The sequence below is a fragment of the Cupressus sempervirens genome, chromosome 7 (assembly GCF_028749045.1).
Source record: "Cupressus sempervirens isolate cs-2001-9-10 chromosome 7, ASM2874904v1, whole genome shotgun sequence".
NCBI classification, from domain to species: Eukaryota; Viridiplantae; Streptophyta; class Pinopsida; order Cupressales; family Cupressaceae; genus Cupressus; species Cupressus sempervirens.
The window spans coordinates 861,256,906-861,281,694 of record NC_143124.1 but is presented as its reverse complement, the minus strand read 5'-3'; the positions used below and the strand labels follow the sequence as shown (position 1 = coordinate 861,281,694).

The 24,789-nt window shown below is 34.5% G+C and overlaps 1 protein-coding gene across 2 annotated transcripts in view; it reads left to right on the top strand.

Moving 5' to 3' along the window:
- Nucleotides 1–3,453: 3,453 nt before the first annotated feature.
- APG10 (Aldolase-type TIM barrel family protein) overlaps nucleotides 3,454–24,789 on the top strand; it is a 93,111-nt gene continuing 71,775 nt past the window's right edge. For both annotated transcript variants that reach the window (XM_089793290.1, XM_089793291.1), the window contains exons 1-3: nucleotides 3,454–3,680; nucleotides 3,758–3,828; nucleotides 6,678–6,885. In XM_089793290.1, coding sequence (XP_089649416.1) covers nucleotides 3,506–3,680; nucleotides 3,758–3,828; nucleotides 6,678–6,885 — 454 coding nt within the window. In that variant the 5' untranslated portion in view covers nucleotides 3,454–3,505. The remainder of the gene's footprint in view (nucleotides 3,681–3,757; nucleotides 3,829–6,677; nucleotides 6,886–24,789) is intronic.

The window sequence follows — 24,789 nt, the reverse complement described above, 5'->3', positions numbered from 1 at the left end:
TTTTTGGACCATCACATGTGCAAAGTGCTAAAACGTATACTAATGTGTTTCCTTACAAGATATTATGAGCTTTTCACATTGATCTTTTTTTTAACCGAACAAACTATGGTGTCAAGATCCTTACTTTTTTATAGTAACTTATCAAAACTAACATAAAAATAATGCTAAGGTGCTTTTCTTACATTCTGAATTGTGGTCAGGATTTGAATTACCCAGTCCAGAGGTTTACTGTTACATCCTTGAATTAGCAGCAACATGTTAAGCAGATTTTATTTTGAATACTTCGACAACTTTTAGTTCACAAAGAAGAGTTGGTGATTCTTCAATCTTGAGCCCCAATTATGCTATGTGTGTTCCGAATTTAACCAAGTAGCCTCAATTAGTAGTAAGTTAACTTTCCTTTCTTTTATGAAACAACTACAGTTTTGTACATAATGTTTGCTTATATGTTGATATGTGACAATTAGATTTGACCAGTTGGGTATGAGGCTTTATTTTGTGAGATATGGAGTGTGTGTTTCCTGTGCTTATTTAATTTAATTATCTTATAGGTCTAAAAAAAAAATTTCTAATAAAGTTTTATTATTTTGTGAAGTCTAAAATCTTCAAATAGTTCATTTAGACTGATCATATTATATATTTGGCTATTTGCATTGTCTACATACAACTGCAGGGGCTACTGCTCTGCTTATAATCCTATCTTAAATAAGTGGTTCTTCATTCCACTACTTTTTTGCCCAAGTCATTGAGAATCCCAATGGAAGCAATTGGGGGTTTCCTCCTTGTGAAGGGGAGTTCAATTGGGGGTTTCCAATATTTTGCAGTATGCAATCCAATCTCAAAGCAATGGAGAAACCTTCCGCCATTGCACAAGCCAAGATCAAGCAGATTCATGGAATGTGGATGGGGAGGTTCCTTGCGAATATGCTATGAGGTTGGCTCTATGGACACCCACCAATGACATGGTTTATTGCAATGGGACTATCTACTGCCTCACCTCAGCTAGGCCTTATAGTATTATTGCCTTTGATTTTGTCAATGGGGTCTGGAGTGAGGTCATGGTGCCTAGGGCACCATATTTGTTGTGTTCCTTCCTTTTTCAAAGAAGGAATAGACTTACTCTTGTTGGAAACGAATGAGATACTTATGTGACGCCCTTAATCTTTCTATCTTTTTGTAATCTCACTTTGGCGCTGAACTTTTTTTTTGTTGTACTCATAATTCTTTGTGGCTAATGTATGAATCACATTTCTTTTTCTATATCAATAGTATAAAAAATTCTATGCTCCATTGCATCATGTTGCTCATATTGTTTGAGATGTGCTGGTTGGAGAGCTGTTGTTGACATGTTGGTCGGATATAACTGTTGTTAACATGCTGGTTGGATATTAACTATTTTTTTAACATGCTGGTTGGATATTATATTTTAACTGCTGTTAACATGCTGTTGGTTGGATATCAACTGCTGTAGGTTCAACACAACCATAGATCAAATTCATCTTAAAATCACGTGGAAGGGTGGTGTTCTGTTTGAATTTCACTTTATTGGACTTCATGAAGTTTGCCATAGTTGAACCAAGTAAAGCTAAAACAAGTTAAGGTCATCTTAGCCACTTGATAAACATTTTATCTGACTATTTATTACATAATATTTATACATTAGTACGTATAACAATATAAATCCTCCTTGCAACTAATTTCTTGAATGTTTGTATGCTTGTTTGGCCTCTACACCAATTAAGACATGATGCATTGTTTTTTGATTTAGGATTCATGGATTCGAAAGTTGTGCCCATTTATAATTGCCCATGTGGTGTGGGGGCGTGCATATTAAAAGTGTCACACACAAGCAAAAATCCTGGGCGCGAATTTTGGTGCTGTCCTGAGAGTAAAAAGGTTATTAATTATGACATTTTATGTATTGTATGTTTCAAACTAATGACATGTAATAATATTAGTATGAACTAATATTTTGTATTGTAGGGGAGCGGAGGTTGTGGACATTTCAAGTGGTTTGACTCTACAACTACTCATAATGAAAAAAACTAGTGGAAAATGTGTAAGGCACGAGAGGTGGCAAGAGCTAACATTGGTTCAATGACAAAAGATGAAATGTATGATGAAATGTGTAAAATGTTTAAGGCACGAGAGGCTAAAATTATCTTTTTACGCTACCTTCTATGTGTAATTATTGACCTCTTATTCGGCCTTGTATTTTGGACCCTTTTTCGACAATGAGCTTAATACAGATAGAACTTTATTACATGTTTTGTGTTGCCTTTTGGCCTCTTACTTGACCTTGTATATTGAAACCTTATGCAAGAACAATTAAATAAAGATAGAACTTTGTTATATGTTTTATGAGTTGAGTTAAAAGAAAATTTGTAAATTTAATTTAGTTCCTAGTTTAAATTTTGAAATTATTAGACTTTCTTTTCCAAAATTAACAATCTCAAGAAAATTATATGAAAATTTGAAATATGAGAAATTATAAATAAAATATATTTTATGTTGTGTAAAAAATATTTGAAAAATACAAATAATATAAAGATGTTCAACAATTCTTATATATTCTAACTCATTTTAAATATTATTTTGTTTAAATATTGTACAATATTTTTTATATTTGTTTCTTACTACTTAAATTGTTCTAGTTAAATTAAAATATATTTTATATTTCACAAATGCTATTTTATATTTATTTCTATTTTTTTAACCTTACATTTTATATATTTGTATTATTAGAAGCGTACTTGCATTTTCTATTTTATATTAAATTTTGCAATACAAAATTTAGATAAAATTTGAGATTTCGTTGGTTTTAGATTCTACAATTTTCTTCAAAATAATAAGTTATAAAGCTATTAGAAATTAGTAGTATTATTTATGTTTAGCACTAAATTCACATATTATATAGACTTCAGAAAATTTTTACTTTTGTATTTTACATATAACTTAAAATTATCCATTTTAAATTAAATATTATCGATGCAATTATTCCACAATTTTGATGACAATAAATATAATTGCTTAAAAATATTCATATAATGTGTAATAATGCTAAAATGATGTATTAAAAATATATTTCATTCACATCATTAAAAAAATAATTTGTTCATGTCGGTATTTCAATTCCAATTCCTAAATGTGCAACCAAACGGAGGAAATGCGTATTCTCATATTGAATTCTCGGTGAACCAAACGGGTCCAAATTGAATTCCCAAAACCAAAACATAGATTTCAAGTTCCAAAATCCCAAATCAAAGATTCCGAATGCCAATTCTGATTTCATATTCCTGCAACCAAACGGACCCTTAGGGAAGAATTGTGCTATTTGTCAAACAACCTACACTTCATTTTTTACCAAAATGAAATCCCACCAAACAAATTTAATAATAATTTTTTTGAAAATTCATGAAACAAAAGATTCCTTGAATTTAAGAGCTAAAGAACAGGGACACCATGTTATGGGTTAACTCCGAAGTCAAATTGAAATGATGCTGTAATGTTGGCAGTGCCACGATTTTGTTCAAATCGGCTTTCAATGGGATCGATTCAAGTAGCAAGGGCAAATGGGTTGCAGGCCTGTAAGTTTGGAGATTCACGCGATGGTCGACTGACAATTTCAAATAGAAAGAAGAAGAGCATTGTCTCTACTGAAGTTTGCATTAAATCTGCTGGTATGTACTTTTTGTATAATTTTATCCTAACGTGTTTGGTTTTTGTTCGCTGTATCGAGAGTACTTCAATTTTGCAGAAGCATCATCGGCTATTGCGATGGCTGCTAAGCGCGCTGTTCGTTTCAGACCTTGCATTGACATACACAAGGTTAGCTTTCAATCTCGTAAAATATCAAACCTTATTTACAGTCATGTATTTGGATGGATTGGCCAAGGTTTTCGTTGAACCTCATTTGCAAGGATAAATACCTGGGAATGCCATAAATAGATTTTTTTTTCTCACTCATCGGGAACGGGGCAAAATGCATTGCGAAGTTTCTCAGGGACTCTTCCTTTTGTGACTTAACGTTGAGATGATTTCATAGCGGAGACATATTTGGAGAGAGAAGGGCTAATGAATCACGCTCATTCGCATTTGGCTAGAAAACAGATAATAGCAAATGTGCTGCCTGCTTAACTGCCAGCCATTTTTTACCACTGAAAAATAACGAGGCCTTAAGATTGAGGACATAATGTATAAAAAATGCCAGCATCGTATTGTTATTATATTTTGTGCTCGTGAGGCGTTAGGCGAGAGGACCTTTAGGCGCTTGTTTGTTGAATTAGAAAGGCCTTACGCCATGCCGAATATCGGTTGCTGACAAATTCTCTAGCAGGGGTTTTCCCCTGGTCTTGAGAATAAGCAATCTAGAAGTCGCGCCTGATTTGTGGGAGTACTCCTACTTAGAATAGTAAAAGCCCTATTAGGCTGGGGTCCCATGGGCACCGGCTTCCTTAAAAATATAGCGGTGCTGCTAAGATTTTTTAGGAATATTTATAGGGAAGCGGTCCCATGAATTTTATGTTGAATCCTTTTAAAAAAAGTTAGCCCCTAAAATAAAGGAATCTAGTTGTCTTATAAATTTTTAAAATAAAGAGATTATTTCATTTTTATGGGAAGTTGAAGAGCTTGTTGACAAATGGCAAAAGCCTTCTCTAAGCTGGTGGGGTTATTTCCAACCCCACCCCATTTTCACCCCCTTAAATTGAGAAGGCTAAAAAGTCAGGGCTCCTATTTTATTGGAAAAGATTCCAAAAAAACTTTTAGCCCCCTTAAAAAGTTGTTATGGGGTCACCCGCTCTACAAAAATAGAGCCCAAGCCCCTCCCATGGGACACCTGCCTTAGTCTCACCTTTATTTACCTGATTAGAGAGTTGGCCCTAAGCAAGTGGATATTCATGAAAGTTCATTAGTAGAAACGCGATTTACATATGAGCTGAGAAACTTTGTTGGTTCCTTCTTTGTTGCCATCTTGACGACGCATCTTAAATGATAACAATGCCTCAATATGTTTGTGGCCAAAGCCACTGAACTTATGTCAGCAAATCAAATTGAGATATGTTGCAAAAATTTTATGCTCTAGCTGTGAGAACATGTAGTCCAAGATTTACACCTGATCTCATGAGGAATTACCTACTCTTAAACAATAAAAGCCCTAATAGTCTTACCTTAATATACCTGACTGGATAGTTTTCCCCATTCAAGTTGGTGTGTATGAAAGCCAATACAAGCTTAGAAACTTCATTTATGCTTCTTTGTTGATATCTTGGCGATACATCTCCACTTCATTTATGTTTCATTTGTTGCCATCTTGTTGATACATCTCAGTTGCTAACAATGCACCATATGTTTATGGCCAAATTTATATAAACAAATCAGATTGCAATGTAGCTAAACAAAATGCCGCCACTGATTACAAAGCATACAGATAGTATTGGCTTCCAGTAAGTTTTTTGAATGTGACATATTTTGATAATTTGGCTTGGATGAGTTAGCAAGTACTCTCAATAACCACCAAATTCACATCAATCACTGCTACAGATCATTCTATCTGGATTCCTTAAGACAAAATCATATAGAAGACAGCATATATATGTCCCCAGAATGCACAGAATAAACTTAAAATGTAAATACATCAGTATCAAAGAGAAAGAATAGAGACAGCCGAGTAAATTTAAAATATACAAATGATAAAATGAAACAAAATATTGAGACAACAAAGTTAATTTCTTTACACCCTTTGTTAGCATGAAGTAGAATGATGTTTTAGGATAACAATGTGTGCTGGATGGGTATATTTTTGCAGGAAAAGCGATCTTAGAGGTCCACTTTGTAACTACCCACACTATTTTATTTTATGCAACATAAAGATATATATGCAATATCTTCAATGCTTTTTAATCACCTAGATCTCAAAGTGGGTAAGGTGAGAGCATATGGTTCTTCTGACCACACAGCTATTCTAAACGAATACAATTACAAGATGATTTGGTGTCACACCGATAGAACATGTAGGTGTTAGAGTCAGCCTAATTGGCACCTCTCCGGGAGACTGTAAATGACACCTAAGTGGCAGATTCAGTGTCTACATTTCTTTGGCAGACTTTTTGAATGCAATCCAAGCCACTAGCAAAATTCTCTGCTTGACTCTGATCAATGTGGTCAGTAATGCTAGCTTTTCAATGCAAAAAACAGCCTGAACGATATGCTATGGTGTTTGGCAGTAAACTGTTAGTCTACGGCAGTACTGCAATATGGAATGCATACAAAAGATAGTCTACAGTGTTACTGCAATCTGGAATGCATACAAAAGACAGTCTATGGTGGTTCTAATATTTATCACCTTGTTAATCCATTAATTTGAAATTATAAACTTCATAATTTTGCATGCACAGAAGATACAGAGCATATCGCCCTACTTTTTTGTAACTAACAATATGAACCTGTAGTGAAAAATAGAGACCTCTTCTGATTGTTTCCTGAAGGCTGTTTAATTGCTTGTCATTTGTCAGAATTTTTAATGCTTGTTGCATTTCACTAGCATATTTCTGTGTTTTCGATGTTACTAATTTTGCTTAAGATTATACAAGCATTGATTTGAATTGGTGCCTGGAGATTGATCATTATTTGGAGAGCATCACGATGGGCCTTTAACAAGATTTAGTGAAACATTTCAGGGGAAAGTTAAACAAATTGTTGGATCAACATTACATGATTCAAATGGAGAAAGCTCAACATTGATTACTAATTTCGAGTCTGAGATGTCATCTGCTGAATTCGCTATGTTGTACAAACGTGATGGATTATTGGGTGGTCATGTCATAATGCTGGGTACAGATTCTGAAAGCATATCTGCGGCTTTTGAAGCTGTGTCTGCATATCCTGGTAAGTTGTGCTAGCCTAGACCCTTTTTCATTATCGATATTTGGCTTCATGTTATGCTTTATACACTAGGCATTTACATTAGCTGTTAAAAAATCCATTAGACAAGATTAATAATTGATTTTAATGCTTGAAGAAGATTTGGGAAAAGATTGCTTCAAAATTTTTGCGTGTCACTTATCACACGTGAATTGCAATGATAGGTATGAACTTTTGTCTTCGTTAAACATTGTTAAAAATTGGAGTTGATTGTGCTTGTTGTTAGAAGCATGATTAGCATTTGTTTTTCTATCTTTTATTGGGTTGAAATTCTGTCTGTTGTGATGTGTTTTAGTCAAAATGTTGACTAGTCTTGTGATTCTTAAAATAGATCATATGTTTTGTTTCTCTAACAATGGGTATATTATTGATTTGTTCCTTATGTTATCATCAGTTATCGGTTAGAGTTGGTGGTTGTGTAAGGTCTTCTGATTATTGATGTCTTGTTCAAGCCTTTTTTTAGTGTTTTTGCATTAATTTCTTCTAAAAAGGATTCTATCCTTCTCTATGTGTAGTCTGGCATGTATGATGACAAGGAGCTGTTATGTGATGTATCAGATGATGTGTTGAATCCCTTTAGCATGTTTATATGGTAATCTAAGACAAACCAAGTACTATTGGCTCTTCTGGGTTGTTTTTCGATGTTACAAAGAGACTCAGTGTAGAGAGCAGGACCATGCATAATTTCTTCTGATACATACTTATATGATGATGACAAGTGACTTGTAAGTAATTTATTGTTCACAATTGGTTGTTTGCATCTAGTATTTGTTTTTGTCTATGTTATTGGCTACTAGTTTATTAAATATTTGTGACAACTTACAAGATGTAAGGCAGGTGTTGTTGGGGTGTGACCAATCCAAATATTTTACTCCTCATATAATAATTGAAAAGTTAAGGTACCGCCCATTTTATTTTTTGTTTAGATTATTTACATATTTTGTATATGCTTGTGTGCTTAGAGGAGGAATTTGGCTCTATTGGGTCAAGAATATGCCTTGTATTGTCTTATTGAACCACCTTATTACATACTAACATAGTGACAGAAAAAATGTAGAGAACCTTCTCAAACCAATAAGAGATTCTTGGATGCACATAGGAGTAACTATTGTATTTGATGGATGGAAAGCTTGCAAAAAATGTCCATTAATAAATGTGATTGTTCTCTCCTTGAAGGGGTCTATGTTTTGTAAGGCGGTAGACTATAAAGAGGACATAAAAGATGCTGAATTTATTTCCTGGCATCTCTTTTAATCCATAGAGTTTTATAATTACGTCTTTTGAACACCATGCACCATCCACTCCTCAAATTTGGTTATGAAAGAAACTGACACTCAAATTGAATGTGTGAAAAATGTATGTGACGTGGGTGAGGAGATCCACATGTTTGTGACAAACCACCATATGTCACAAGCAATTTTCAGAACTTTCTCCAACCTAGAATTTTTGAAGGTAAATTTAAAGTTCAATTTATTTAGTTTCATTTATCATTTTGTGTCATGTTTACATAATTGACTAAAATATTTTTTGCATTGTTTACATATTTAAAATGTGTTAATAACTTACAATTGACATGTTATTTTGTGGCTGAAACTCAATTTTCTTTACACTCAATTATACTTAGACGACTTGTGAGGGTGAAAGATGAGTTGTCCTAGATGGTTACTAGCAACTAATGGGATGTTTGGAAGCAATTGGCAACAAGAAGGGCACATAAGGTGAAGTGTTACATCCCAATTTTTGACCTAGATTGAAATATAGCCGTTGAGGTTCACATGAAGTCAATTGGTAGTTTAAGTTGATATAATCTGGCGAATTGGTAAGATAGTTGGTCATTATGATTTTCAAGTGAAGATGACATGTTAGATGATCATTAGTGGTGAATTCATGGAATTAAGATGAAAGGTTAACTGATATGATTATTTATAATTTATAATTTAATTATAGAGAAATTCCTTGTAGGGAGCATGTTGAAGGGGTGGAAGCATTGTCAAAAAAGAATTTGGCAGGGCATCACCATCACTGGCAGACGGGTAAAGGACGTAGCGATTTGAAACAGGATACATTTGTGGAATTGCATGAGTTATGTAAATAAATAATTTAAATAAAATAATTGAGTTAAAATATAAAATGTATCTTAAGGACTTTAATTTTTAAAAAGATTTTAATTTATCCTTCTTTATAAATGTATCACCTTTGAAATTATTACAATTTAATAATCAATTAAGTAATGTTGATTGTGCATATAATATTTTAAAAATGTTCGAATTTTAACAACATTTGAATTATTATTTTCGAGTTCTATTCTTTTATGCCTTCCTTGTTTTTAATCAATTAAATAATTGGAAATTAGAATCCATTATAATATTCCAACTTACGTTCTTGTTTTTAATTAATTTACTTTGAATTTATAGTTGGAATCAAATGGTTACTTTGGGTATGCAAATAGCTTGTAATCGGCTTTCTTTTCTTTTTATTTTATTCTCCTATTTTTTTCGTTGGAGTGAGACATTCGTATATGATCTTGTAACGGCAGGAAGCCGTAAGGCCAAGTTCAAATAAATAAGTATACGGGTGTTGTTGTCTATCGGGCACCTTGGGGATAGTCGACTCACATTCACTCTGCATTTACCTTGCTCATACCTCTTACCTTTGCTCACGTCTATCACCCTGCTCAGTTTCGAAACCTTTAACATCTGAACCCGTCTCCATATTGTTCCCAACGTTATCTTTTGAGCTTTCTAAGCTGTCGACAGAACCTGGGTAATCATCGTGATTATATCATCACATCCAGAAAGCTGTGGAAGTTTGGGAAGAAAGTGCTGTTACGGGAGTAGCAAGCCATCTTCAAAGCTTGTGTCACGTAAGGAAATAATTGTGCTTTCTTTTAATCTTTTTCCATTACCACGTCCAAGTTGAGTCGGCTTTTGTATTCTTTCAAAAAGAATTCCATATTTCTAGTATACAAGTAGTCTTCAAGAGATTAGAGCAAAACGTAAACTTCTTTTAAGTCTGTATTTAGCTCACGTGAACTGTAAATAAGCCAACACCTTTAGTTGGATGAAAACTTTTGGTCAAAGTAATACTCCTAATCTGCCGAATGTCTTGAAAGATAGAATAATCGATCAGGTGTATTACTGCCGAGCCTAGGGAGAAAGATTGGTATATTTGATGTCTTATACACCCAATGATTCACTGGCAGTCATTCTATTTTCTTAGACATGCTTACTACTTAATGAATATCTACAAATTACAGAGGCACAACCTTTTTCTTAGGACAATATTTCCTATTCTTAATAGATTTCGATTATGGTTTAAATTGAAATTATGGAGGCCATGTAAAGTGAGTAGATAGTTAACATAGTAAATTCAACACCTAATGCTTTTATTCATCAGGGCCATACTTGTCAATCGTCAAGTTTGTGCTAATGTCTTCTAACTTCCTTTGGATTTGGTTAGGCTTTTCGTGTGGAACTAGGTTATGAGAATATTACATGAATGCTTGAATTCATTATTTTCCAATCTAGAGACAAAAATTTTAAATGTCTTGGAATCTTTCAAAAACAAATCTGATGGTGCTGGCATTTCCTAGAAATGTACTTGATTTTGTATATGTTAAATTATATTGTATGAACATAGTTTGTGTAATGTTGGATACATGTATAATTGGCTAATTTGAGAATTTCATAATACCTAGAACTCACCCAGCTGTGAAGCCAAGAGAAAGGGTGGTGAGGTGAAAAAGAGGAATCTATGATAATTGAATCCGTAATAGCTGTGACATATCAATTTTTATCAATTAATATGAATCAATTAATAGCTTATGCATATTCCTATTATGGAAGATTTTCTACTGCCAAGATGTACGATGAGTTAATTACCAGGAAGTCCAATGGATGGTAAGATGTTCCCTGTCAATTCCAGGTAGGGAGGGCCTTTCTCGTTAGAGATCGTGTGGGGATATGTTGTGGTCCGAGGTTGGGTGGTAAAGCCCCTGGCAATGTTTCACCTCTCTTAAGATGTCAGATATGCGTCAAACAGAGATAAGCCATGAAATCAATTGTCTATCGGAAACAGGTATTATCATTTTTGTTTATGAGAAGGTAAGATTAAATTGAGGTATTTCATTGTTATCATCATTTTACTTCATATAAATGAATATTGAATATAAGTAATTATCTAATTTTGAGAAATTGTCACAGATAAACAATCGGAAGGAAAAGAAATCCGAAGCCCTAATTGATTGTGTGACAGTTGGAATCTTCATTGATATGGTGGTATTGGAAGCCCTAACTGAATCCGTGGTATCGGAAACCCTAGTTGAATCCGTGGTTGCGAAAGCCCTAAATTGAATCCGTCGTCGCGGAAATCCTAGATCCGTTGTCGCGGAAGCCCTAAGTGGTAAAGCAGTATCAAAAACCCTAAATAAACCGATGGTAATTGATGCCCTAATTGGTAAGATGTTATGCGATGCCCTAATTTAAGTTATATTGGTATTTAGTGGTATTCATCAAATGATTTTTGAGTTAGCAGTTGATTTGAGAAATTGTTATAGTATATTTGTGGACTAACCTGGGTGGTTGCAGAAGCATACTTAGAAGAATTTCAGTCTCAGTTTTTCTGAGGTATGTGATTTCAATTTTTGAAGTAATTTCATTAAAAGGTATTTCAAGTATTTAGTTAAGAAATTTTGTTTAACTGACTTTAACGGTAATCTTCTTCACATGAACAGGAATGATGTAACTGTCTTTTTATGAAGTCGAAGTTAAAACTGTATTCTATGCTTATGATAGATGTTAAAATTAGACCCGGGAAAACCAGTTGTTACATGAAGGCAATGATCTTAAATGATGATTGGTGGACTCGTGTGAATCATGTATTAGAATTTGCCAAGCCTATAACGTCTATGCTTTGGTTTGCCAGCATTTATGAGCCTTGTAAGGGATATCTATGATGCCATGGACACCATGCTAGAGAAAATAAAATTGGTATGTTTAATACAATCTTCTATCCTTGTTTCTTGAGGGATTATGAACATCATTTGACATCCTAGGTCATTGAGAAGAGATAGCATGATCTTGAGGACACCTTGTACAAAAAGGTGGAGTCAATTGTTCTTCATCACTAGAACAAGATGATTACACCTTTACACCCCTTGGCATATGCACTGTCTCCTAGGTATTATAACGTTGAGATACCTTCTATTTCTGGTAGAGTGCCACCATAGAGAGATCTTGAGGTCGTTAGTAGGTATAAGAAGGGATTCAGTAGGCCCTTTAGGGATCTTGAGGTGACATCAAATGTTAGGAGAGAGTTTGTGACCAAAGAAGAATGGATGGTATTACATGGTGGTAACTACATGGGCAAGACTTTATGTACCTCCAACCTCTTGCCATTAAGATTCTCTCACAAGAAAGTTTTTAAGTTTTGGTTTTCCCTTTTTTATGGCCACTTACAGTGTAGAATTAACACTCTAAATTTACATTGTATTTCTAGTTTTTTATATTATTTTTGTTGGTAGTCTCTTTGGGTTGTGAGCTCTTCTGGTGTTGAGCGAAATTGGAGTACACAATCTTTATCTACGCTATGAAGCGTTGTTAATGTTGTAGCTTCAATCGGATTGACCTAGAGATAATCCTTCTACGGTCATTGGTTAATCATCAATTAGTCAATTTCTTCTATATCTACTTATATATATATATATATAAATATAATGTGTGTGTAAATATATACAAACATATGCTACATATAATTATGTTTATATATATTATTGTTAATATGTTGTCTAATGATGATTAACTTATAATATACCATATAGAGATCTCTTCATGAGACATGTCTCGTCTTCTCATATTTATTTGACATTCAAATCTGCAATTGGAACACACATAAATAAATGGCTGTGTTATTACACTTGCAAAACATGATCCTATAAATCTAAAAAGGTATCAGAGCACCAGGCTACAAATGGAAAGGAACTTAAGGGAGGATTATTCATCACCAAGCAGACTAGAAAATAATCTGACACGATATCTTCGATGATAGAGACAATAAGAAATTATATAGATGGACTGAGAAATCTCCATTGATGTGGAACGTAACTCAAAATGCACAGAATATATCTAACATCAAATGGAACAATACTTATGATAAGGAAATGATACATATTCCTTGGGGAAATCAGAGTACAAGAGAATCAAACAAAGCATGAATGAAGCGAGGACAAAAACAACAAATGAGGAGGAAGACTATCAGTGGATACTTTAGGAAGAGTTTGATTCTTGGAGGTAGATGTGGTCATGATAGAAGCCTTCGTGATTTCTTTTGAGAGCGTTCTCATGTTGCCATATTTGTTATTGATTTCAAGATTAGATTGGAAATGATTGAAAGCAATAACTAGTATATATCTAGGAAATATTTCACAGAAGTTAATATATTGTCGGGTTCAAAAACAGGGCCATGTATTTATGCAAGTTCTTTAGAAGATCATGGCAAGTTCATAATTTGGTTTTGAAAACACGATGTTGATTGATTAGTATCAACCTTCAATAGAAGTATGATGGCTCAAATTCATTCATTTTCTAGAATCCGCTAATATATTGGCGATAAAAATAAAATAAAGTAAAAACTCCTTGCGATGCCTAAATATCTATGTTACCCCTAGTTTCCGGTACGGGGACGGCGGAGGATGATAGGACAGGTTTTCAGGACGACAATTTTTTTGGTGATTTTGAGGACGGAGGATGGCAAACGGGGACAACTATATATATATTTTAAAATATACATTAAAATTTGCAAATATACATGTCATTCATATGAAACTAAGCCACAAAGCATGTCATTTAAACATTATAGAACCATAACATACAACATTTGAATGCCATCTAGGAAATAATATTCGATTTCAGTACCTAATTGTCAAAATGCATATCAATATCAGTGAACATTAACAATATCATAATGTCATATTGATAAATATGATAAATCTTAAAATCAAAATCTAAGTATGCCCAAACTTAAAGGCTAGAGGGCTGCCATAAAGTAATAAGCATCAATGTATCATAATCATGTTCATGTTCAACATAACAAAACATAGAAAAATGAAGTAGACTGCTGCTCCTATTTTGCCTCTACCGCCACGGCTTCAAAATCAGAGTCCTCCTCACTATCATCCTCCACAGGAAGCGTAGTCTCATCTAATGGAACTCCAACCGATCCTGGTGCCGTGTTACATCCCAAATTTTGACCTAATTTGAAATATAGCCGTTGAGGTTCACATGAAGTCAGTTGGCAGTTTAATTTGTTATATTATGGCGAAATGGTAAGATAGATAGTCGTTATGATTTCAAGTGAAGATAACATGCTAAGGTGATTGTTAACCGTTATGATTAATTATAATTAAATAATTCATTATGATAATATAATTTAACTACGGGGAAATTCCTTGCAGGAAACATGTCGAAGGGGGTGGAAGCATTGTCAGAAAATAATTAGGCTGGAACATCACCATCACTGGGCAGATGGGTAGAGGACCTAGCGACTCAGAACAGGATACATCTGAGGAACCGCATGAGTTATTTAATTAATTAATTTAAATTAAAATAATTGAGTTGAAATATAAAACATATCTCAAAGGATTTTAATGTATCTTCCATCATATTATTTTAATTAATATTTGTAAACTTTCATATATGTATAAATGATTTAGCACCATTATAATTTAATAATTTAATAAAATGATGTTAATATGTACATATAATATTATAATAATGTTCATAATTTAATAACGTTTGAATTATAATTATAACTCTATCCTTTCCATTTTATTATTCCTTGCCTTTAGCCAATTAACACTTGGTTTGGAAATCAATTTAATATTTGGCATTTGGAACTATTTTATAATCTTTCCCCACTTTTAATCGTTTCCTCTCCTCTTTTTTTTTTGTTTTTTAATCAAATTTTCCCTAGTAAATAGGTTACGAAGCAAATTTTTAATCTTTGCTAAGCCATAGACCCAGGTCGGATACACTGCAATGGCTGTGAATATAAATGTTTCTGTACTCTTATGAAAGACAAGTATTATGAATCTTTTATTGAAACCAAGGAAAATTTAGTATAGATCTATAATCATTATACCGAAAGATATTAGAATAAAATATTCAAAATTTTGGAATCTCTAAAGAACATAATCATGTAATCACAGAAGGTGAAATGATGGATGTAAGTAATCATCTTGAATAATTGACAGAGCCGTCTACTTTGAGAATTTCGATTGCCTGGGACTCACCCGGTTGTGTGGCCAAGAAGAAGGGTGATGAGGTGAGAGAAAGGAATCATCAATAATATGTATTAGTATCAAATATGATAGAACAACGTTTATCATTTTTAATATGAATTAATTAATAGCTCATGGATATTCTTGTTATTGTGAACTCTAGTGCCAAGTCGTATGGTGTGTTTAATACTAGGATGCCCAGTGGATGGCAAAATGATCCTTGTCTGTTAAGGGTAGGGAGGGCCTTTCTCGTTAGAGATCGTGTGGGGATAAGATTTGGTCCGAGGTTGGGTGGTTAGGCCCCTTACAATGTTTCACCCCCCCATAAGTTATCGGATGTGCGTCAGATAGAGATAAAGTATGCATTCAATTGTTATCGGAAACATATATTATCACTTTTATTTATGAGGTAAGATTAAATTGAGTTATTTCATTGTTACTGTTATTTTACATCTAGATATAAGAGATAGATTCATGGATTGCTTTTCATTTATATGAATATCGAATATAAGCATATTTCTAATCTTGAGATACTGTCACAGTTAAGTAATCGAAAGGAAAGGAATCTGAAGCCCTAATTGATTGAGAGATGACTGAAACCCTAAATGATACAGTGGTATTGGAAACCTAATTGAATTCATGGTATTGGAAGCCCTATTTGAATTAGTGGTATTAGAAGCCCTAATTGAATCCGGGGTATTGGAAACCCTATTTGATTAGTGGTATCAGAAGCCTTAATTGAATCTGAGGTAGCGGAAGCCCTAAGTGAGACAGTGGTATCAGAAGCCCTAAATGAACCGATGGTAAATGATGCCCTAATTGATACAGTGGTATGTGATGCCCTAATTTAAAATATAGTGGTATTTAATTGAAATTATCATTTGATTTTAAGATAGCTGTTTTTAGATGATAGTCGTCATGTGAAATTGTTATAGTGTATTTGTGGACTAACCCAGGTGGTTGTAGAAGCATCCTTAGTTTGATTTCGATTTCAGTTTTTCCAAGGTATGAAGTTTTTGTAATTTCTGTAATAATTTCATTTGATGGTACTTTAAGTTTTTAAGTTAAGAAATTTTGTCTAATTGATTTTAACGGTAAATCTTATTCACATAAACATGAATGATATAACTGTCTTCCTATGAAATGAAGTAATATCTGTATTCTTTGAATATGTTAGATGTTAATTTAGACCCGGGAAAATCGGATGTTACATGCTGTGTCATCCTCATCTATCTGGGCCACATCCTCAGGCTCAACATCCCATCGCAAAGCTGGTGTCTGCCTATACTCTAGAGTCGGACAATCCACAAGTCGAAGAGCATGATGCACTGCACTAGCTTCTCCGCTCTTTTAGAGGTAAGTTTGTTCCTCTTGATAAAGTGGATATATGAATATTTGGACCAATTCCTCTCTGCAGCTGAGGAACTAGCAACCTGTGCAAGGAGGCAACTCGCAAGTATTATCAACTCAGGTGTATCTCTCCCATGCTAGGTCCACCATCTAATAGGATTTCTCTGTACCAAAACAACTATATTCAACCTTGCTTGTGGCTTACCCAAGTTTGGGCCATGAAGGTTGGTGAAGTCAAGGAATTGTGCATGAAGAGTAAAGGCATCTTGAGTTGAATATATCTTATCAATTGCTTTTGTGATGCCATCCAATACCTCAGGATCATCACATGAGAGGTCCCTTCCACCCAACTATGCATACCATTTGGGATTTAGAGTAAAGGCTGCCATATGAAGCGGGGTATTCATCGTGTTCCACCTCTGCATCACAATAAGCCTAATATGCTCCTCATAAAACCCCAATGTAGGATCCTTTGTTGCAACAATTCTCTTCATCTTCCCCAACATGCTGTCAATAGTTTCATAGAACTCTCCCGAACTAGGAGCATCAGTATCAACATATCTAATGACATCTACAATGGGTTCTATGATAGAGCAAATATATCTGCAAGATTCAAACAAAAATTAAAATTAAGATTAGAATTTTAAGAATTTTAAGACTGTTAGTAGTAAAATCAGCAAGCAAAAGACTAACATTAAATTTAAAAATCAGCAACTTACCTCATTGTGGACCACCAACTCTCATCAAAGATTCTTTGCTTTACCTCTTTTCCTTCAGAGGACTTAGAATTAGATCATCGTCCCCACTTTGGATTCACCATCATCAATTGAAGGGCCTCATAGACCTCAATCATCGTCTCCATCAAGATGAAATATGTGTAATACCTATAGCAACAATTATAATTTATGATTAAAAACATCACATGTAGTTTTGTAACACTTGTAAATAATTTTTTAAAATAACTTAAAGCAAACTAAAAGTAAACTCTAATTAAAATTGATATTCCTTGCCTCTGCTGGTTTGAGGAACTCCTTCTTAGAGAGGGACCTGAATAGAGCAAGTGAAGTGTGGTGGTTGCAAATAAACATTTGCACTTCTCTAGCTTCTAGCATCGCCTATTTCACCCATTCAATCTTCCCTATGTCCTTTAATGCGTTGTTCAAGGAATGAACACAACAAGGGGTCCAAAAGATGTGCCTATAAGCACCCTCTATCATCATACTAGCTGATTTGCACACAGGTGCAGAATTTGTGATAACCTATACAACACTAGACGACCCAATCTCCTCTATGGCGTCTCTCAAAATGGTGAAATGGAATTTGGCATCCTTCTTCTTTCCTAAGCAATCTATGGCTCTCAAAAAATAGGAGCTAGCAGGGGATGTGACAATGATATTGATGAGTGGCCGATGTCTAACATGAGTCCACCCATCCATCACAATAGAGCAGTCCATCCTAACCTAAGTACGTTTCATATCCTCAAATAACAAAGCAACCTTTGAGTACTCTTCATCTAGGATGGTGGTTCGTAGCTTATGCTCACCAGGGGGTACAAATGAGGAATTCATGCTCAATATATTTTTCACCATTTGTTTATAATAAGTGGAATGGGCTGCATGATATGGGATACCATTAGCAACAAAGAATCTACCAATGGATGCTTCACACTTTTCCTTTGCCTGTGCATTAAACATACTTTCCACCGAGCCCTTCTCATCACTACTCATCTTTCTTTGCCTTCTAGACTCAGTAGGGCTGTCACTAGTACCAATGGCGGATGACATATGCCTAAATGATTGTGAGTGAATAGATGGTGATGTCACCGTCAAATTGTGCCCCTCCATTTCAGCCTCTAAGTGCAATCTTTGGCATTTTAATTTTTGTTCATCAGTCAAGTGAGGACAAGCTTTGACTCCTTGGCATGAAAGACCTAAAAAGTGTGATTCACCCTTGTATAGTTGCTCCTAAAATCATCAAGACCCACACCCTAGTCCCTCCGGAATTCTCTTTATCTTTTGCCCTAGGTGTGATATATTGGAGAAGAGGTTTTTTCCTATTGAAAGGACCCTTTGCAAAGTTCTTCATAGTGGTGGAAGGGCATCTAAACAAATTAGATTTAGGATCGGCTTTTTTCTTAGTCCCACTACTAGCAACATCAACCCAAACCACATAATCTTCGTCATCACTTCTACTAGTACTCCCACTGCTGCTCATTGTGCTTTGTTTTGAGGTTTAAATATGCAATAGATATATGAGCTGAAACAATGAAAAAAAATTAAAAAATCAGACTTTGCAAGCTGCAAATCTATTTAAAAAATGATAAATGGAAGCATAAAGAGTTGCATACTTGGTGCACAAAATGGAAGATCAAACCCTTGGTCAAGCTCTTGGAAGCAAAAATATCACCTCCTCTTCCTGCAAAATGAAAACTCCAGCCAACTGCAACACAAAATGAAAACCAAACAAATGACAAAACAACTAAAATGTAGTGAGTTTAAACCTTTTAGGGCATTTGGAGGGGTGGGGCCTGCCTCGCCAACCTAGTTGGGAGGCTTGAAAATGTTTTCTAATGTTCAATTTTTAAATTTTTTGCATACAAAAAAAGGGGGCCGGCCGGTCGTACCTAGTAGGGTCAGGGGATGTCTAGACGTCCTCTTTCCGTACTGGGTATAGTCGACTGTTCCCTTTTCTCCCAAGTTGTCCCCGAGTTTCAAAGACGTCCCTTGCAAATTTTCCTTTTTTGGGGACAGTTGGGGGATGTCCCCATACTCGTCTCCCCGTCCTTGGGACGTCCCCATCTTGGGAACTCCTGTATTTTGGCCGGGTATGCATCCCCGGGGAACATAGGTAAATATACATTCGTCTCTATGTAACAAGTTGGTGTATAATTCTTTAGATGTATTTTTATTATTGAGCTTCCACTTGTTAGGATGGATTAATAAAGTCTTAATATTTATGTTGGTTACTAATCTACAAAACTCATATGTATCCTTATTCATTGAAACATTGAGGTGAGGGTGTTTCAGTGGTTTGATGTATACAAAAGGAACTATCAAAGATATTTAATTTTGACTTCTCTATAGGGAAGAATGCCATTACATGTAGTGAGAAAGGTGTGCTGCCGTGAAGAGTTATAGAAGTCGTCTGAGACTTATGTATGTAGAACTGAAAGATATTTTTGAAGAGTTTGTTGTTTTGAAGACAATTATGGAGGTTGTTGCAAACTTTCAGAACTGGTGAGTAGGACAACAAACAATCGAACAAGGAGGATCACGTTAGAGAGAACATCTTAAGTGTATGGAGAAGTGACAATGCCAGATAAAATTGCACTACAAGCATTTGTAATAAACTAGTGAGTAAATCCAATTTTCTTGGTAGTATTATCAGATGGAATAATAGTGATGTTCATGGTAGAATCTATCAAAACAAAAAGGGGAAAGAATACATGCCAATAGTAGACAAAAATTTAGTACCGCTGATAAGATGGAGAATATAACAAAAACCATTAATCATCAATAATGTATATGGGTAATATGATGGTATTAGATGAAGATGGATCAATATCAAACTACACTTATGAAGAGTTGTAAATGGTATAAGACTAAATTGATTTGGATCAAGTGATGATGATATTTAGAGCTCTTCTAAGATAATAGGGAATGATCAAATATAAAATATATCTTTCTCCTATGCCAAGAAAGATAAGTAAAAGGTGAATTATTTAAAATATCGACAACATTGAAGATTAGTGTTGTAGTACCCATCCTAGCTGGAGACATGATAGTAGAGGAAATTCAAAATTCAACCATTATGGATGCTTATACTTGATGAGTTGTCAACAAAAAACATCTGGTAGTCAACATTTCAAAAAGTAAACCATTATCCAGTAAGTATTGTATTCATCTCTCATGTAGCCAAGCCTGTGGATAAATCTATAAGTTCATTACATTTAATCATATTACTATGGAATCAGAGAAGTACAAGTGTGCATAAGAAATTGCTCTTGTGAGCAATGGTGCGATTATTGAACAAATAATCATGTGCCTTTAATGACAAGACCTATTTCAATAGATTTGAGTCTACTACATTTTGAAAAACAGTTACTCATCAAAATTGAAGAGTTGATGTAAAAGGAATCAAGAGAGTATGCTCAACTCTACGCACAATTTGGACTATGATGAACTAGACCTCAGCCCAATACTGTTGAAAAATTTAGACTCATAGAGAATTGAAGCAAATTCCATATGTAATATATGTGAATTGAAGCAAATTCCATATGTAATATATGTGAATTGAAGCAAATTTGGAAATTAGATAGAATCAAAGTAATTTCCTCAAGATACGAATTGCATAGAACAAAATTATCGCTCATGAGAACTAAATCACCCAACAGTGTTGATGGAATGAGTGGGAATCTTACATTGTGGGGGGGGGGAATAATAGTTAGTGTTCCATTCCCACTTTTGGAGGGGAGATGTTCCATTCTCAAGTAATCTAAGAAGACAATTCTGAATCTTCATGTGCATATAAGTATTCTTATTTTTCACATTGTATCTTTCTCTTATTTGTAATTTCTATACATACTATAAAGGTTATTTGCCTTGATGTTTTCCTTTATGTTTGAGGACGTTCTTACAGGAAAAGAAAGTTGGTACATTACACATGCTACCAGATATTGTGCAAACTCAACCTAATGATAGTAGCTCCAAAGACCCTGATGATCAAGATGGATAAAATGAGGCTCTTGAAGCAAACATCTTTGGTGATTGAGATTATGAGATTCTTCTACTAGTATGAAACTTCTTCAGGCAATGTAGGAGCTTAGAAGATTGATACTCAGAGGGAGTCTAAAAATACATGTATGTGACTGCATGATTTGATGGGCCTACCTCTATATACATCATGAGGAAATAATGACTTATCATTGAAGGTTGAAAGATTAATATCAGATTTAGAGAGAGTCCAAGAGGTAGCCTTGGGTGAAGAGAGTCTCAAATGGAGTAACTACAGGACCTAACTTGCTAGGATCATTGTTCAGAGGGAGAAATTTTGAGATGCAATTCTATGTGGATGATATCTTCTTTATGAGGAGAAGTCCTAAGTGAAATTCTTTGTAATGTGCTCTCCTCTATGAGAGAGAAGTCTGAGGTGGAAACCCTTGTTCCACCCTCCAGTAGCAGCTATGGTGGGTCCACCCTCTAACTTGGTTCATGGTGGATATCATGTGAGTTACTACATGATGCTGTTGTGATTATGTCATGAAAGGTGATGATCTTTCATTGATGTATATATTTAGAGGGGAGCTATTGAAAGGTGACGATCTTATCAATAGCTGGACCTATTATCATAATAGACTACATTAAGTTGTTGTCTCGAAGTGTCGGAAGTTATGATAACGAATAGAAGGTAATTATTGTAAGGTGACGATCTTATCAATAGTTGACCTATCTCCTAATACCAAAATGTGTGGAGCAAGTGTGATTTGGGTTCTTCGGGCCGAATTTTACCGGACACCTTGATAACCAACTTATCTTGGTTATTCGGGCCGGATTTTCCGAACACCTTGATAATCAACTCATCGTGGTTCTTCGGGTTGGATTTTGCCAGACACCATGCAAATCAATTTGTTATGGTTCTTCAGGCCGGATCTTGCCGAACACCATAACTTAAATCTATCATAGACCACACTTAAGGTGGTATTCAAATCTTGTATTATAGAGGGAGTGTTGAGAAATTTAGACTCAGTGAATTGAAGCAAATTCCATATGTAATATATATATATATATATATATATATATATATATATATATATATATATATATATATATATATATATTTGTGTTGATGGGTTTATGTTGATATCCTTTATATGTCATTCCAGGAATATCATACCGAGTTGATATCTCTTCATATACTTGAGAGCACAAGGTGTTCTACAAATCCTCCGTAGCTAAGAGGGAGTGTTTAAGTTGTAGCTTTAGTCAGATAAATTTGATCTGAGATTGTTATTTTTGGTAAATCATCATTTTCTATATATATGCGTATTCAAGTAATAATAAATATATTATTATATATAGTATGTAATATACTTATTATAGTATATATATATATAATATAATATAATACATATATATTATACATATACTATATACATATATATTATACTAATTATTATTATGAAATATATTTATTAATTAAATGATGATTAAACCTTGGAGTAAGATTTGGAATAAGATCAAGAAGGAAATTCGCACACTCTGAGAAACGACAATGACGAAGGATGATTTTCCCGTCAATGGAGTCATTAGAGATAATTCAGACATATCATTACAAGCTAAGTATGTACTTGACCCTGAGCATCATATAAGTTGAGTGGATGATCATGTTGTTGCACTTGCATTTGGTCTACAATTTCTTTAGACACTTTGGACTGATTGATATTTGAGGTTTACATCATCTAATTGTCGCTTCAAATATAGAGGTTGATGACAAACAAAGTTAGAGGTTGATATCATTCATGCATCATTGTCTCCAATTTTGGCTTGATAGTGATTGAAAACTCTATAAACAATGGAATATTTGGGAATTTACATTGTGGGGGGGGGGGTGTGGTGGGGTAATAATAACAAATGTTCCATCCCCACTTGAACAATCTTTAGAAAGGAGATATTCCACTCTCAAATGTCTATGAACCCTTATGTGCAGATAAGTATTCTTATCTTTGAGTTTTACATCTATCCACTCATTGTAGTCTCTCTCTTATTTGTAATTCTACACATACTATAAGATTTATTTGCCATGATCATTTCCTTTATGTCTTAGGATGTTCTTGCAGGAAAAGAAGGCTGGTACTTTACACATGCTACTGAATATTGTGCAAACTCAATCTTATGACAGTAGCTCCAAAGAAGATGAGATCTTGGATTCATTAATCATCCAATGATCAAGTTGGATAAAGTGAGGCTCTTGAAGCAAATATCCTTGATGACTGAGATTATGAGTATTCTTCTATATAAAGAAAGAGTCTGACACTTCATTAGAGGCAAACCTTGTACAAGGAGGTCATAAGGTTGATATCAGATTCAGAGGGAGTCTGACATTTCAATCAAAAGCAACCTTGAACTGAAAAAGGTCAACAAATTGTGAGAGAGAAGCTTGAGGTGGAAGCCCTTGTTCCACCCTCTAGGAGCAACCATGGTGGATTCACCCTCTGACTTGGTTCATGGTGGATATCATGAGAGTTACTATTTTTCATATGTGGTTTATGTCATGAAATGTGACAATCTTCCATTGATGTATTTGTGAGCTCGCTATTGTAAGGTGACAATCTTAACAATGGCTTGACCTATTATCATGATTGACTACATTAAATTGCTGCCTTGGAGTGCCGGATATCATGATAGATTACATTAAGTTGTTGTCTCAGAGTGGAGATGATGATGCTTGTCATGATGAAGAACATGACATTCAATTGCTGTCCTGAAGTGTGCCAAAAATCAGATAACGCATATCCTTTTAGGATGTAACATATTCTTTTGGTAGGCATCATGAACTTGATGCTAGTGCACATACCAAGAGAATACAAGTGTGATTGATATTTCTTGTTGAATCATACTTCAGATGATATCAAAAGATAACATCTAAGTTTATGAATATATGTTGATATCCTTAAATATGCCATTCCAAGAATATCATATTGAGATGATATCTCTCTATATGCTTGAGAGCATAATGTGTTCTATAATGCTAAGAGGGAGTATTAATGTTGTAGCTTCAGTCAGATTGAATGGACCTAGAGATAATCCTTCTATGGTCATTGGTTAATCATCTATTAGTCAATCTCTCCTATATCTACTTATATATATGTGTGTGTTACATATAATTATGTTTATATATTTTGTTGTTAATATATTGTCTAATGATGATTAACTTATAATTTATCATACAGAGACATGTCTACTCTTCTCATATTTATATGACATTCAAATCTGCAGTTGGAACACATAAAAATAAATGGTAGTGTTATGTTGTGACCAAATGTCACCCACCACCCACGTATGGGACCCCTGTTCGCAGCCTTGACAAGTCTCATACGATGAATCCACTGTGGTTTTTCTGGATGTTTTTGCATTTTTTTATGGCAAGTGTATAGTGTACTCCACCTTTGTTGGAGCGCTAGTCAACCCATCCTGTGGAATGGTCAAAGGAGAATCCACGACTGCCTTAAAAACCCGCTCTCCCAA